Raw genomic sequence first — 15,229 nt, forward strand, 5'->3', positions numbered from 1 at the left:
GGCATCAGTGGAAAAATGGAGCAACTAAAAAATAGTTAATTGAAATTAAATAACATGAAAAATGTGTTTATTGTATAGGCCTATACATTTTCAGGTAATTAAAATTATACTGCTATTATAAATATAACCACCATATCATATACTAATTAATATTTAATTTTAATTAACAGGCGTAACTTTATTAAGTGAAGCCCAAATAACAAAAATTTATACACGAAACATTGAAATAAAATAACAGGAATTTGTTTCCAAAAAACTACAACTATTAATAATAATGACAATTTTTGTGTATAATTTAGCATTATGTCCTCTTTTCCACTGTCCTTATATACTTATGCCACATTTGACATTATTATCCGTGCCAATTGCAAAATGCGTGGTTCGCTTCAAAACATTTTATGCCATCAGTCGATATATTATATAATGAGAATGTGCACTTTTAAGAAAAAAATTAATGTTGTACCCTTGTGAATTTATTCTATATGAAAACGTAAACAATATTTTAGACAAAATCTAATGTTCTGTTGTTAGCCTAATGTTTTCGCCGAATTTGCTTGTAAACAAAGCGGGTAATGATAGTGGAAATAAAAGACTACACGTGCTTCTGGGTGCAGCAAGATGGCGGACAGTGGCTTCAGACTACGTCATTTGTTGATTGCTTTTGGGCGAAACCCGGCGCTTGAGCAAATCTCTTTTCCGGTAACACATGGGCGTAACTAAAACTGTCACCCACAGACTTGATTAAAATAAAATAAAAATTCAGACCGGAATTGGATAGGCTACACTGGGGAAAAACTCGCAATGCGCATGTCAGCTTACCAAATCTCGCCGAAGCGAGATTACGCGTCACATAGAACTATTCGACGTCACATATTTTTGACGTCAATGGAAATAATTCTCACACTTTTTTGTTCTTTTTTCTTAAACAAAATTAATCATACAATTTAGATCTAAATTAAAATAAAATCGGAAAAACGAATTAATTATTTAACATTTTTGTATCACCTGAGAGACTAATTATGAAGGTTTTATATTTGACAATAATCACGTCACCTTCGCTCTACTCTAGCCTACAGTACATACATACAGGCATTGTCTGAGTAAAGCGAAGCTAATGTGATTGTTGTCAAATATAAAACCTTCATAATTAAGTGGGTGACAATTTTAGTTACGCTCCTGTGTTACCGGAAAAGTGTTTTGCTCAAGCTTGGCTTTACATTATATTAGTTCAGTGCCCACAGTCTGTTGACTAAATAAAATTGAGACCGAGATCGGATACACTGGGCAAAAACTGGCAATGCGTATGCCAACTTACCGAATCTCGCTTGGGCGAGATTCGAGATTACGCGTCTCATAGAATGACGTCACATTTTTTTTTTAAACAAAATTAATCATACAATTTAGATCTAAATTAAAATCAATTCGGAAAAACGAAATTATTTACATCATTTGTATCACTTGAGAAACTTAATAATAAAGGTTTATTTAAAAACAATCACATCAGCTTTGCTGTACTCGGGCAATGCCTGTTACATATTATTAGTACCAGTCGTGATACTACATTACTACATAAAATTTAATGTAAGCACATGTAAGGAAGATACATGTACGAGTAACCACGTTTGGGCATATATAAGTCCATAATTTATTAAGGGATGATTTATGCTTAAGTCTAAGCATAAAATGTTCACTATCAAACTCAGGTTTTGAAGTACCTGGTAGTGGGTGAAACATTAAGTTTCATCACTCTCTATCAAAGTTATCTTGTCCCAAAGCATGGACCAAAGAAATTACTTAGCTCTGCTTAGAATGGGAAATATTAATCATTGAACTCAGTCAAGGCAAGGAACATTTATACCTCAGTTAAAAGCAGAGTTGTTATGTTCGAAAGTCTTGACCAATCAAATTGCTTATCGCTACTTTACGGGGGACAAAAACTATCAATTTAGGAACAGTTAGGTATTATTCAGCAGTGTAATTGCATACAATAATAAGTCAGATACCTATAAGAAATGCAAAGATTAAAGGGTATTTGAATAAAATCGTACAATAAGGGCGATAATCCAGATAGAATTAGGAAACTGCTCAAATTTAAATATAATTGAAATGAAATGAAATGAAATGGGGTTTAACGTCCTACTGTTCTGCTCCTATACTGGGCTAATGAAGACGGGCATACGCCATACAGTGTGCTATGAGGGAAATTTTGCCCGGGCAGCGGCACTATCGCTATTCAATGATATAATTTCACAATAGGCTATGTAATCAGTTATATACTTTCAAGAAATGTCAAACTTGGTATATTCTAGAAAGAAAAAGTTCTTTATCGTTTTCACTGCCATTTTTCATATGAGGTAAATTACAAGAAAAGGGTATAAATCAACGTATGACACTAAAAGACCACTGTACGTTACATATATTTTGTTAAAAATCGTAATGCCTGTGGAAATAAAACATTATATTGAGTAACATCTGGTATGTTACTATAAATTGACGGATAAAAGCGAAATTTGTCCGTTTTGCCGAAAATACCGACATTAAATTTACTGTTATTTATATTAATATCCAAATTATAATAAGAACAGATCCAGCTATGGTGCCAGAATGTTAATATTAGTTCAGGTGGATATATTTCATTTTTATATTTGTTCAAAATTCCGTTATCATCAATAGATGTTATTATGTCATCAATGTATCGGAACGTATAGTTTAGACTTTTAGCTACTTTGTAAAATTGTAATGAGGTTTTCTTTTATGTTCCTGAAAGCAGAATTCATAAATAAACGTGCATTAGCAAGAAAAGAGGACAGTTCCCATTGGTAAACCAATCGTTTGCTGTATTATCTGATCCCTAATCTCAAATAATAATATGGCGTTGTCAATAAGGAAATGTATATTGTTTAGGAACGCTTCTTTGTCAAAACCACGGCGTCGGCATTCCGACGTTTCATAATGTAATGTAATATAACCAAGCGAGGAGCATTTTATGTAAAGGTATTGGAACCAACAACTAAGAGGGAGAGAGAGAGAGAGAGAGAGAAAGAGATAGACAGAAGGGGGGGGGGGGGTAACGTTCACTCAACACGAACTAGGTGGTACAATTTTATTTCAATAATTCGCTTGCGCTATAGTGGTCTTGTGCGGTGGTGCGGGCGGACGACTCATAGGAAACACGCGCGTTTAGGCAGGCAACCTTATACACCGTGCCACATACAAGTGTGTGATAAAAGTCAACCCATGTAACTCGATGGTAGATCTTATGATCGATCTAAACCACATGGGATTCGCGGTGGCTTAGTGGGTGGGACGGTGGCTCGCTAACAAGGACTTGGGTTCGCCCCCGGGATTTTCCCTTGTCAGTTGTGCAGCACGAAGGGCCTAGCAAGAACAAAGTAGTCATTCGGATGGGACGAAAAACGGGTAAAACCCCAGGATATATTGGGTGCAAATTGGCGTGTACGAAAAAGAACCCTTTACAGTTAGAATTTGAAATAAGAGAAGGTACACTATATGGCGTATGTCCGTCTTCATTAGCTGAGTCGGTGCAGAAAAATGGGACGTTAAACCACATTTAATGTTCATTTAAAGCCATGGGACCATCCAACGCCGCCCCCCCCCCCCCCACGGTCCCAACGACTTATTATGGCATATTCACCTTACATAAGGCGAAGACTAGATTCCATACCCCATGCTCCTGTGGTGCTATATTTACAGTGACCAGGAATTTCTTTACTTTTGTGTTCGGTCTCGGATAACAGTTATGATTCTACACCACAGATTAACAAACAGCGTATACTTTTGTTTAAAAACAAGCTTTATTTATTATTATTTAAGTATATATACATAATTCATATTCTAACAAACACACACACATCATATTCAGAAATAACAGAACATAGGCGAAAATGGGAAAATGACAAAACGAACGTGCAACTGTTTTAAAAACAAACGCAGGTAATTCTGGCATTTTGGGAGCTTTTGACCGAAAATGAAAAAAAAAATAACTGTTCAAATTCAGTTTATCCTGTTGTGATTTCAGTTTTAGGGTTAGCCTGACCCTGCAAGTAATGGCAATAAACCGTACAAAGGGAGATAACTCTATCGATGTACATTTCTTTGATTTAAAGTACATGTTGAAATAATTTGATTTATTCCTGGACACGTTTATTTTTTTATAGAAATAAAATAAGTGAAGATTTTGATTGTCTGTTATATTGATATATTTTTGAATACCGACCCTTGATAGCTCATTACATTATCCGTTTTTGCTATTAACTTTTATGTAGGTGTCAATACGGATAAAAATCCTAGATTTGTTGGTATTCGATACATTTTCCAATGGTCTAAATCCTGTTGCAGAAGCAAGAAATAGCAACATCGTTATGTGTTATACAGACTCAACATCAGAGCCAGAGATAGTGGTTTCGATACAATGTAATATAATATCAATAAATAACATATAATAAAGGAGAATATTTTTGTGAAACAACTGTCACCCCAAATCACACATTAAATTATAACTGTGCATTCAGGAAATACACTGAAATGACACGAAGTCTTAAATATAATATAGTAATAATTGTAAAGATTTACAGAGGTAAAAGAACATGACAATCACTAAAATAGAAATACATGTACAACAAAACAAATGTACCTGCCTTTTATTTAAAGCCATGTTGAAATAATTTGATTTATTCCTAGACAGTTTTATAATTAATAGAACTCAACTCATGAGTATTTTGATTGATTCTTATAGAGATATATTTTTGAAAACCGATTGCCCTCTTTAACGTTTAGAATCTTGATGGTCAATTACGTATATTTGCTACTAATTTTGTGTATGATTCGTCAGCCAAAACAATTATCCTTGTTTTTATCTGACATCAGTTCGGAATAACGCAGTACATTTGTTGGTAGTCGATACAATGTTCCGTTGGTCTCAGCCATATGTCAGAACAAAAGCAAAATTAATGAAAGCATTGCGTGAAATCCAGAGTTGACATCCGAGCAAAAGACTTTAGTTTTCGATACAATCTAATATACATTTAATTAAAATGTAACAAAACCAATAAATAAGACACAATAACGACAATCGAAAGTCTGTGGAGATTTACATAGGTAAACAATGGTTGACTTATGCACAAACACTAAAATAGAAAATACACTCAAAATAAAAAAAAAACACGATGGTGTGGAGCAATTAAAGTTTGATAAAAAATATAAAAATGAGATGAGATACACAGTCAAGTGATCTTGAATTTTAAATTCAATTATGAACTGTAAAGATAAATAGACTGAACTTGAGAACAAATCTTCAAATCGGGCTTGGAATAATACATTTCAAAGTTTTAGGGCAATAAGACCATACTCCCAAAAATCAAATGTTGTTTCGCTTTCAAAGATGAGTAATTAACCGTATTTTCTACTAAATGATTTTGTTAAAACAATTGCAATTCTCTATCTAATAAATGAACCAATATGTTTTTTGAAAAAGACCCTTTTTATATATTATCTGAAAGTATATTTGCAGTTTAATCTGGCATATAAATTAGAAGACTCCATGTTTATAATTAATAAGTCTAAATTAATGTAAGTATTCAGCAAATAATATACAACATTTAGTTCTAATATCAATCTTACCAATTGTATGATACAATATGACATTTGGAATAAAAAATATCACATAATATGCATAAATTATGATTTCATTAATATATTTATTTAAAATTTCCCCTGTGAGTAATATAACAGTTATATATATATTATAAGCAATTTGACTAATTCACTCTTAAAATTCATTTAAACTCTAACCTTTCATAACTTCAACAATAAAATACATAATAACATTATAACAAAAATTAAGTAAACATAAGATAAAAAGGGATTACATATTATACAATATAAATATTATGGTATATAGGACAGTCTCAGAACTTCAGGTGATGCCAACGTTGAATATCCACAACTGACACTTAATTATTCAAAAACTGGAGATGCTTTGGTCTAATTTACGTCACGTTGCCATAGTGGCGTGCATAGTTCTCAAAAAATAACTGATCACGTGTAATGAACAACACGCTATCATGAGAATGTGTGTGTACACGGGTAGAACTTGATTTCATATAATGAGGATATTTTTGCCCGCGATGTCGTTTCTATGATAGCCAATCCAAACGCATACTTGGTCAATTTAAACCATGTCCAAATATGGTTTAAAATCGGGTAGTTGAAAGAAGGGGATATTCAACGATGATGTGAAGAGTTAAAAGGATAATGTTGGTGTCCACTAATTTTACATAAATGATAGAAATGGTTAGCATATAACAAATATAATTTTAACACATATACTTGCTATGGTTGATCCGGAACAACAATTCGTCAGTGCGTAGCCTACGGCTCTCTCTATTTACTCTCTCCACTTCGATTCGGTTGCTGAATTTTCAAAACGTAGTTAGGAATCAACTGTAGCAAAGATCTCCATGTTGAAATTATATTTGGCATGTGTTCTATCCAGTTCTATCACACACATAAAATTGGTGGACACCAACTTTGTCCATTAGGTGTGCAAGTTCGTAACATTTAGTTTGAGATATCATTAATATTCATTTATAAGACGTCAAATTCCAATGTCTCTCCAAAACATGTAACATCGACGGTAAAGCATCAATCAAATTTATCTGCGTTCGACAACATTATTAATACAACATCCACAAAATATTTAAAACATTTTACTTTGCTATAAATAGGTCTTTATGGTGCCACACATTTTGGGTTGTGGAATATTCAATCCTATATTTATTTTGAACATTTAACAATAAAAATATATTACCTCGACAGTCACAACCCTAAATGCATAACTCTCGATAAGGATTTTTTTTTAAAAAATAGGCCTATGTTTATAACAGGAAAAATACATTTGTTACCAGAAACATAGCTTCTATAATTGGGAATCACATAACTGGAGGAGTAGTGGCATTACCGGGAAAGTGTTAGTAATTAGTAATACAACGGCAGACACGATGGTAGGAGCTCTGTGATGAATAAGGTCTTTTATGGTATAAGCTAAAAATATCGAACTTTCAGATAAAAAAAAAGTTGTGTGAGTCGACCTAGCTAAGAGAGTGTAGCTAAAAACGTTGAGATATACTGATGCGCTTGTTTTTAGCTATGACTGGATGCCTTTAGTTTCACCTGGCCGATTTAATTTCTTTATTAATGCATGTAACATCTTAAAAATAGTTAATTTTACTATTAAGACTAGTTAAACATACCAAGACGAATGCAGTTAAACAACTTTCGGTTATCTGTAAATATTGACAGTCAAGTTATCAAGCGGTGTTTCTAACAGAATTGACAAAACCATTCTTGCGACCTATAAACGTTATCCTACTTTCGCGTCTTTTGATGGCTGTTGTACATGACATATTTTAGCCCCGCCTCCATAACATAAAGATGTCAAATTTAAAATGCCGGAAAGTCAGTCATTATCGGTTCAGTTTAAAAGAGATGATTTGTACTCGTGTCAGGTAGGATTATATGCTTAATTATTAACTGTAGTTGGATTTGGTAGAAATGTTATAAATAATCAATCGTTGTTTTGAAGACAAAATTGAACGTTTTACTGTTTGAATCCCCGTGTGATTAGCACTGGGGTTTTGCCAGGTAAAACTATATAGTATTATCACTTATCTCGAAACACAGAGGGTTGAATTATGAGGTTTCTTATCCAGGGTCGACCAGATAGTGTAATTATGTTCGGGGGAATATATTTTTTACATATAACTCTATATTTTGTACATAAAAATAAACAACAATAAGTATACATAGGAACTCTACATTAAATTTGCAAACAAAAGCTAAACAGTGTATGGTTCTATTAACATTCTCTGCTTAAAAAAAAAGACTATCACAAAGGATACCGTTTTTGTGTACAAACTTTGGGACTGTTGCCTACACATGATAAATATGGTCTTATTATCAAAATGGGACAATGACATAAAAAATAACAAGTGTATGATGCTTTTGATGTTTGGGATTGTTTTTGGAAAATAAAACAATTTTATGCATGGAATAACGAATAGCTTGTGGTGTAAGACCAAACTTGCTTTGCAGTGTTCATCCTATCACAATTTGTGGCCAGGTCCTCCTTGAATATTAACACGGACACTAACAGGAGCTGCATGACCCAATCCCAAATCTCCTCCCGGGTGTTCCTCATACTAAAAAGAGAGACAAAATGATTTGCAATTAATAAATATTTTTACTAGACAACATCGTGCAAGATCTGAAACTCTGTCAAGATCGGTTTTAAATTAAATGAAATCGCTTCAAATTAAATAATGGCGTTTTTCAAACTTTTAATAAATAAATTAAGACGTGCAATGTGCATATAATATTAGACGGGTCATCAGTTGGTAGAAATAATATTTTTGTCTATCTTGCAAAATAAATCGCCAAATACATTTTACTTGTGACCGCAAACACCGCTCTTAATTAAGTCGTTCTAATTATAATCTCAATTTGAGCACTATTCTTAAATATTGAGATTAAGTCAATTGGTAATGAGTATGATCACACATATCTAGCTATTTCTTTTCGATATCGATTTTTGCATATTTCAGTATATATATAAGAATGCTTATACGACTCAAGTTTACAAGTGATCGTCGAATATACTACTATGAATATAACGGCTTATATGCGGTATAAATTTGTATAACAAAATATACACAATCAAAGAACGTACATCTATCCTGAACTATCCACTTATGGTACTTATCGATATAAGTATTATTATAACATACTATTATCGATACCACCCGAATAATTTGTCATATTTGAGCCCTTATTACCAAGATTACTTCAATATGGTGTCGAGCGCACAATGATTAGTCTAGTTATACCAGTCGTTAATTATAAAAGCAGTGTTGTCTTTCAAACACCCGACAGACACGTCACAACATAACCAGGTAGCTTTGTACAATAAGTTAGTTCTTATAAAGAAGCGCAATAGGCTACAGTCAAAGTGACTAGGTAACAGAGACTAGGGAGCTTCCTTCACAACCGGTAAACAAACCGTTATCGATATGTGTTACATTTGACAGTTTCATCTTCTGTGCAAAAAGGCCGGCATTTAGTTAGAATTTTTAATGCCAAAATGGTGGACCGTCAAGCAAGGAGTAGGCGACAGTCAAAGCTAAAATGGGAACTGGATGTGAGGCCATTGGTTTCATCGAGAGCCTGGTTGAAGAACTATGGACTTAAGAAAAACAAATTAACTATGCATCAATTGCTACCGACAATAGGCTTTAAATTAAGCGACGATTACGACACAAATTTAAAGAGACCAGTTGCATCACGTTATGGAGGATCATTGTTCATGCGAGCTTTTCGTAAGGATGGAAACACCTACAATTTGAAGTGTTCTAAAGAAAAACTGGTACAAATTAAAAACAGATTATCCCAAGTAATAAACTTGTTTGATAGACGGCTGTCATGGCTGACTTCGGAGAGCAGACGAACATTTGGAGTGATGGAAGAAAAATCAGTGACTATTGTGTTAGATATAAAGAACATTTCACCACAACAATTCAATCAGTTTTTTGGGGCATTTCAGTTGGTACTACAAGAACAAATATCTCAAATAAGTAAATTTAATTTAATTCGATCAGCTGAGGACATGAAATTATTTCGAGAGCAATGTGTCCCTGTAACTCATGACACATTATATGAGGCATCACAATGGATTAAGGATTGTGATAGACTAGCTCCAGTCTCCTCAACAGCAGGCTGTGAAGCTGTTCTAAAAGCGCTGGAAGATAAAAGTAATGAGGCAGTGTACTTTTTGACAGAAGGCTCAACTATAGATTCATGCAGAGGCGTGTTCCTTGAAAGATTGTCCAGTGCCAATCCTTCTATACCAGTTCATATTGTCTCTTACAACTGTGATAATATTGATACAATTCATTATTTAAAAGATCTTGCAAAATGTACAAATGCCCGATTCCATGCGTATGCTGTCACTATGGAAATGGTAACTTATGATGCCGATGGCGTTGACAGTGGTGGAAGCTCCCTAGTTTTGAAGAAGAATATGTATGGTGGCATGCCTGAAGGTGCTGGCATCAGAGAAGATGTTCTAATTTTGTTTGAAGAATTTGAAGAAGCAAGGAATACCCTTACATTCATTGAACAACTCATAAAAGATAGTAACTGGGATGCACCTAAAGAGGAAGATGATAAGACAAAGGGACGAAGGAAAGGGAGAAATGGAAATATAGTGGTAAGAAAAGAATCTAGTATGGGATCTGCTGAATGGTTGAGAAGGTATGGTCTGGAGATCAACAAGCTAGAGTTTTGTGATGCCCTTTCCAAAGTGACTTTTGATCATGTTGAAGGTGTGACAAATGTGTACCATTCTGCTACATGTCATGATAAGAAACTGGTAGACGCTGTTTACTGTGAAAGTCTTTTCCCGGCTGTAAATTGGAGTGATGGCACTATCAAACATGTGATTGTCACTCCAGGAATTCACAGAAACTACGAACAGAGGATTACTGTGGCACTGAACAAAATACAGGAAAGGATCAACTGGTTAAAAAAAGGTAGTAGAGCAGTCTTTGGAACAATAATTGAAGATAGTATTTATATTATTATAGACTGTTCTGCTTCTATGGAGCCCAATATTCAATTTGTGAAAGAGAAACTTTATAGGTTAATTCATGAACAGCTGAGACACAAAAAGAGATTTAATATCATCAGTTTTGGCTCAATAGTTGAAGCCTGGAGTTCAAGACTAGTTGACATAAAACCACATTCTTTACAGAGTGCCTGGAACTGGATTCAAGCTTTAACCTGTTCAGGATCAACCAATACCCATGCTGCCCTGCAATATGCCATGGCTGATCCCATGGCAGATGCAGTATATCTACTGACAGATGGCTGTCCCGACCAACCCCCAAAGTCTATAATAGCACAAGTTCTCCATCAAAATAAACTCCCAATCCACACAATAGCTTTTAATTGTAATAACACAGATGGAAACCAGTTCCTGTATGAGTTAGCATGTAATACTGGAGGACGGTTCCATCATTTTTCTGAATATTACATGGATGAAAGTCAACCTCAGCCATGGATTAGTGAGGATTTGAAACTTCTTCAAAATGAATACAACCGTGGGATGGAAAATTTGAAGAGGATAGCAAAACTCAGAGACCAGTGTCAAACTGTGTGCTGGGAAAGTGGAATAAAAGAGTTACAACAAAATAAAAACAAGCATCCCCAAGATCGTACTTGTGTTCATTCGTCAAGAATTGTCAAAACATGCAACAACACCTTTCCTTTTACCCCTTTCACAAGACCAACAAGTGCTCCCCCTCAGTTGAAATATCATCCAAAACCGCCAAATAGATCTGTGACAATTAAACGTAAAAAGTCTAAAGCAGCAAAACCCAGACAGTCTAAAGTTGCATTTTCCAAATCTAAATCTGTCTCAGACTCAGTGAATGGTGAGGAGTCTGTTAATGTCTCAGGATCTGTTAATGTCTCAGACTCTGTAAATGTCTCAGATTCAGCTAACGTTATTAACTCTATTACTGAGTCACAAAATGTCTCATACTCTGAATCTGTTCCTAAGGAGACCGATCCAGTGTCCGATTCAACAAATCTGTTACAAGCTGAACAATGACATTTTAGGCAAGGATATTCAATGCAAATGTGATAAATGTAAAATATTGTGAACATTCTGTGATAGTACCCTATTAATATTAATTTCAGATCAGTTTGTACTGTAATAATTTGTAATTGTAGTAGATCTCAACCCGGTTACGGTAGTATACAAACACACATTTAGTAATGAATTTCTAAATAATCAAGTTATTAGGGTGTAATATATTAAGGTATTTTTTTTCATTTGATAGGAATGCACAATGCAACAGGTCTCCTAAGACCTTTTATTGATAGGTATGTAATTTTCCTGGGTACTGCTGTTTTCAAGCGTATTGTATCTTAAGCTAAAACATTGCATTTTAAGTTGTTTGGTCATAAAATAAAAAAAACAATTTGCTGTTTATTTCATATTTTTATCCAAATAATCATTTAGACCAATAGTTAATTGGAGATATGAAATATGCACTGGGCCAAGCATATGATTACAGAATATAACCATATAAATTTTGAGGAATTATGTATCTTTGGCTTTCTATACATGTGTCATGTCACTTCGTCTCAGAAAACTGATATCTGATTAAGAGATCATTATTACCCTATGTAATCTTTATCTCTCTATTATATAAACAGGTGTTGAATTAATCTGCTATTTAAGTTCTAGTTTAAATTAGTATTTCAACCATGCACTGCTGTGTTTGGGTTATAAATTATTTGATTATGAAATCCTCTTCCTGTGGGTCTGAATAATATATCCCTGGTTTAAACAACCTTGTGATAAGAGCTGATCATAAAATTATATTATAAGGCAAACTGTATGTTGACCCATAATGTAGATAATGCATGACTAAATTTAGAATATATTTTTTAAAAGTTAATCTCTTTTATATTGACATTGACAAGTTAAAAGAAAATGATGTCAAGTCCAAGCCCCCTTTAAGATTTGGATCTCCATTAATAGTCATGTAATGTCTCGTATATAACCTTAGTATTATGCAGTATTCTTATTTATTGATCTCAAAAGTCTTTTGACTTAATCCCTAACTTAAATAAATAAGAAGCTAGTATACATAGAAACATATTAAATATTAATCTATTTACCAGTTGACTGTAGGTGTTATCTATATATTATGTATGTTCAATGTAGGTATAATCGATAATTATCTAAGTGTACATTGCAAGTTTATAAAATAATATACGCTTTAAAGTATTTCAATCTAATACCAGGGATATTGTTTTGAACATATTTCAGCCTTGGAGATTTAACCTGTCAGTCAATTTTAAGTCTTAAAACAAAATAAATATAGTAAGATTTATGGTTTATGTGTAAAAAGGTTGATTTATAAATTCATTCAACATTAAAATTGTTATATCAAATTAACTGATCAACTAGATTTTAATTTGATTTAATTTGCAAGCATTTATATAGTTTTAGCACATGTATATTAAATTGTATTACATTATAATAAATCATTCATGTAATTTCATTTAATGATTATGTTTATCAATATAATTCTCTCTTTTCATCAAATGTAAAATTCAGTGAAGCACTAATTAAGTTTAGCATTTGAACTGTAGTTTGTTATTAATTGGCTCTGTTTTCCAACATTATGTACCTGTGTATTCTGTGATTTCCATTTTATTCTCTAAATATTCTGAACTCAATGAACTCTTTAAAACTATTTATAAATTTATCATAATGTTATGAATCTTATCATTATTGTTAATAAACTAATCAAAATTAATTTGGTTTTAGTAATATATAGTATGGTACGGTATGATAATTTATTTTAAGATTATTGGTATTGTGGAAGGGCAGATAATATGTAATGGTATATATACAAAATAAATTAAATCAGATTATTCAAAGAATAAATCTAGCTATCTTGTCAGGTCATCGTCAAACTCGGCATAAAAATGAGTCAAAATGAAAACAGTCTTCACTAGTTTCTATCCTGCAAAGGTAAATTTTTCAGTCTTAACCAATTTGATCTTTGTATCGCTGTACAATACACAGATTTATATTTTCCTATTTGTCATATAGTAGTTTATCAGGGACTACCACACAGCACATTAAAAAGTAAAGGTTTGACACTAAGTGTGTCTAAAGGCATGCTTCCAGGAAAATTTGAAAATCCATTACTTTTTCTGTTGCATTGTCCTGATCTGAAGATAATTCATACATATGGTTTACTTGGTCAATGAATTGATGAATAAAGTGGTGCTTATATTTGCAATCCTCTGATTCCAATTTAACTACCAGAAATTCTTACATTCTAATGTAGATCATTTTAAGTTTTTATCAGCTTTTGTTTGTATTATTATAAAGAAATAAACTATTTGAACATAAAACATTTCTAGTTATCTACATATCTTAATAAATTATATTAACATAACATAAGTTAAACATAAAAAAAAAAAAAAAAGATTTTGAAACAGAATTCTAAAATTAAAACACAAAAAGTATAACAAACAAAAAAACATGTATTGAAATACAATTAAAGCTAGAAAACTACAGACACCAAAACACCCATCACAACAAACACAAGACATAGGTATAAGGCAGTGGTAAGTGACCTTAAAGATACCCTGCTAAATATCCATTATAATATACCCAGAATATTTTGGCTAATAACTAGGAAAGAACAAATTGATATCCAAGTGTCAACAGCACAGAATTAGAAAGGGCAGCCTGCCATAGCATGGTAATGTACACCCAACAGCAGCTTACAAGAACCGTAGCCGCCAAGATCGATAAAGCTTTTTTTTTTTTTTTCCAATTAATTTTAACGAATTTGAACTATTTTCTCCAAAAATATTAATTTCTAATTTTTGTGCACTAGGGAAAAAAAAGACATTAAAGTCAACTTCGAAAATCGATCAAAACAAGTGCCAGCATTTTGGTTTGGCTGTCGCATTAATGGAAATTGGTAACAACAATATACACCCAGATTTAAGTGTTTGGAAACAAAGAGAAGAGAAAAGAATGGAAGTCGTCAAATATAAACTACCTCATGCATCAGCTGTTACTTCAAACTGCAATCAAATTGTTAAAAAGAAATGAAAAAAAATTGTTAGGTTAAAAATGAATGGTTAGTACACAAATCAACACAATAATTAAATACAATACTAAATTGAATATAATATTTTCCTATATATTATAAGATACATTGTGATTTGTCAGGGTTTTTCAAAAAAAGATGGAATATGCCACACAATTTTAAAATGATTTAATTTAATATTACAAATTTTCGTTTGACACCTCAACAATGCTCCCGCTAAATACCCCATAGTACTTATGTAAATTGAGAACTAAATACAATTCACAGAATTAGCTATATATAGATATTGTATGACATATATAAATTGGCTGATTAGAATTAAGCAACTAGTGACATAGTCATTTAGTGATTGAATAGCTGATAGAGTAACATACATGTATTAAAATTTGCTTATTAATAGTGAAATGATCAATCAGTGATTGAATCACTATATTTCTATATTAATATTAAAGTAGCTAAGTCTCTAACTTAATATAATCCAAAGTCTTTGACATTGAAAACAC

General features: G+C 32.7%; 2 protein-coding genes across 12 annotated transcripts in view; one reads left to right on the forward strand and one right to left on the reverse strand.

The window, feature by feature from the left end:
- Window positions 1-3,798: 3,798 nt before the first annotated feature.
- Window positions 3,799-15,229, reverse strand: part of LOC126816170 (sodium/hydrogen exchanger 9) — a 59,186-nt gene continuing 47,755 nt past the window's right edge. For 8 of the 11 annotated variants that reach the window (XR_007678253.1, XM_050542473.1, XM_050542436.1 and 5 more), the window contains one exon: window positions 3,799-8,219. Coding sequence is in view for 5 of the 11 variants with exons in the window: in XM_050542473.1 (XP_050398430.1) it covers window positions 8,124-8,219 (96 nt within the window). In the remaining 6 variants the exon portion in view is untranslated. Of the gene's footprint in view, window positions 8,220-14,675; window positions 14,701-15,229 lie in introns of all 11 variants that reach the window. The other 3 variants (XM_050542464.1, XM_050542457.1, XM_050542483.1) reach the window with 2 other exon arrangements.
- On the forward strand, window positions 8,875-13,409 carry LOC126816146 (von Willebrand factor A domain-containing protein 3B). Its single transcript, XM_050542363.2, has one exon. The coding sequence runs from the start codon at window positions 9,158-9,160 to the stop codon at window positions 11,684-11,686; it is 2,529 nt and encodes an 842-aa protein (XP_050398320.1). The 5' UTR covers window positions 8,875-9,157; the 3' UTR covers window positions 11,687-13,409.

Source organism: Patella vulgata, chromosome 1 (genome assembly GCF_932274485.2).
Source record: "Patella vulgata chromosome 1, xgPatVulg1.2, whole genome shotgun sequence".
Classification (NCBI taxonomy): Eukaryota; Metazoa; Mollusca; class Gastropoda; family Patellidae; genus Patella; species Patella vulgata.

What these genes read in the sequence shown, in the direction of transcription:
- LOC126816146 (XM_050542363.2), top strand. Translation starts at nt 9,158, where the DNA reads ATGGTGGACCGTCAAGCAAGGAGTAGGCGACAGTCAAAGCTAAAATGG.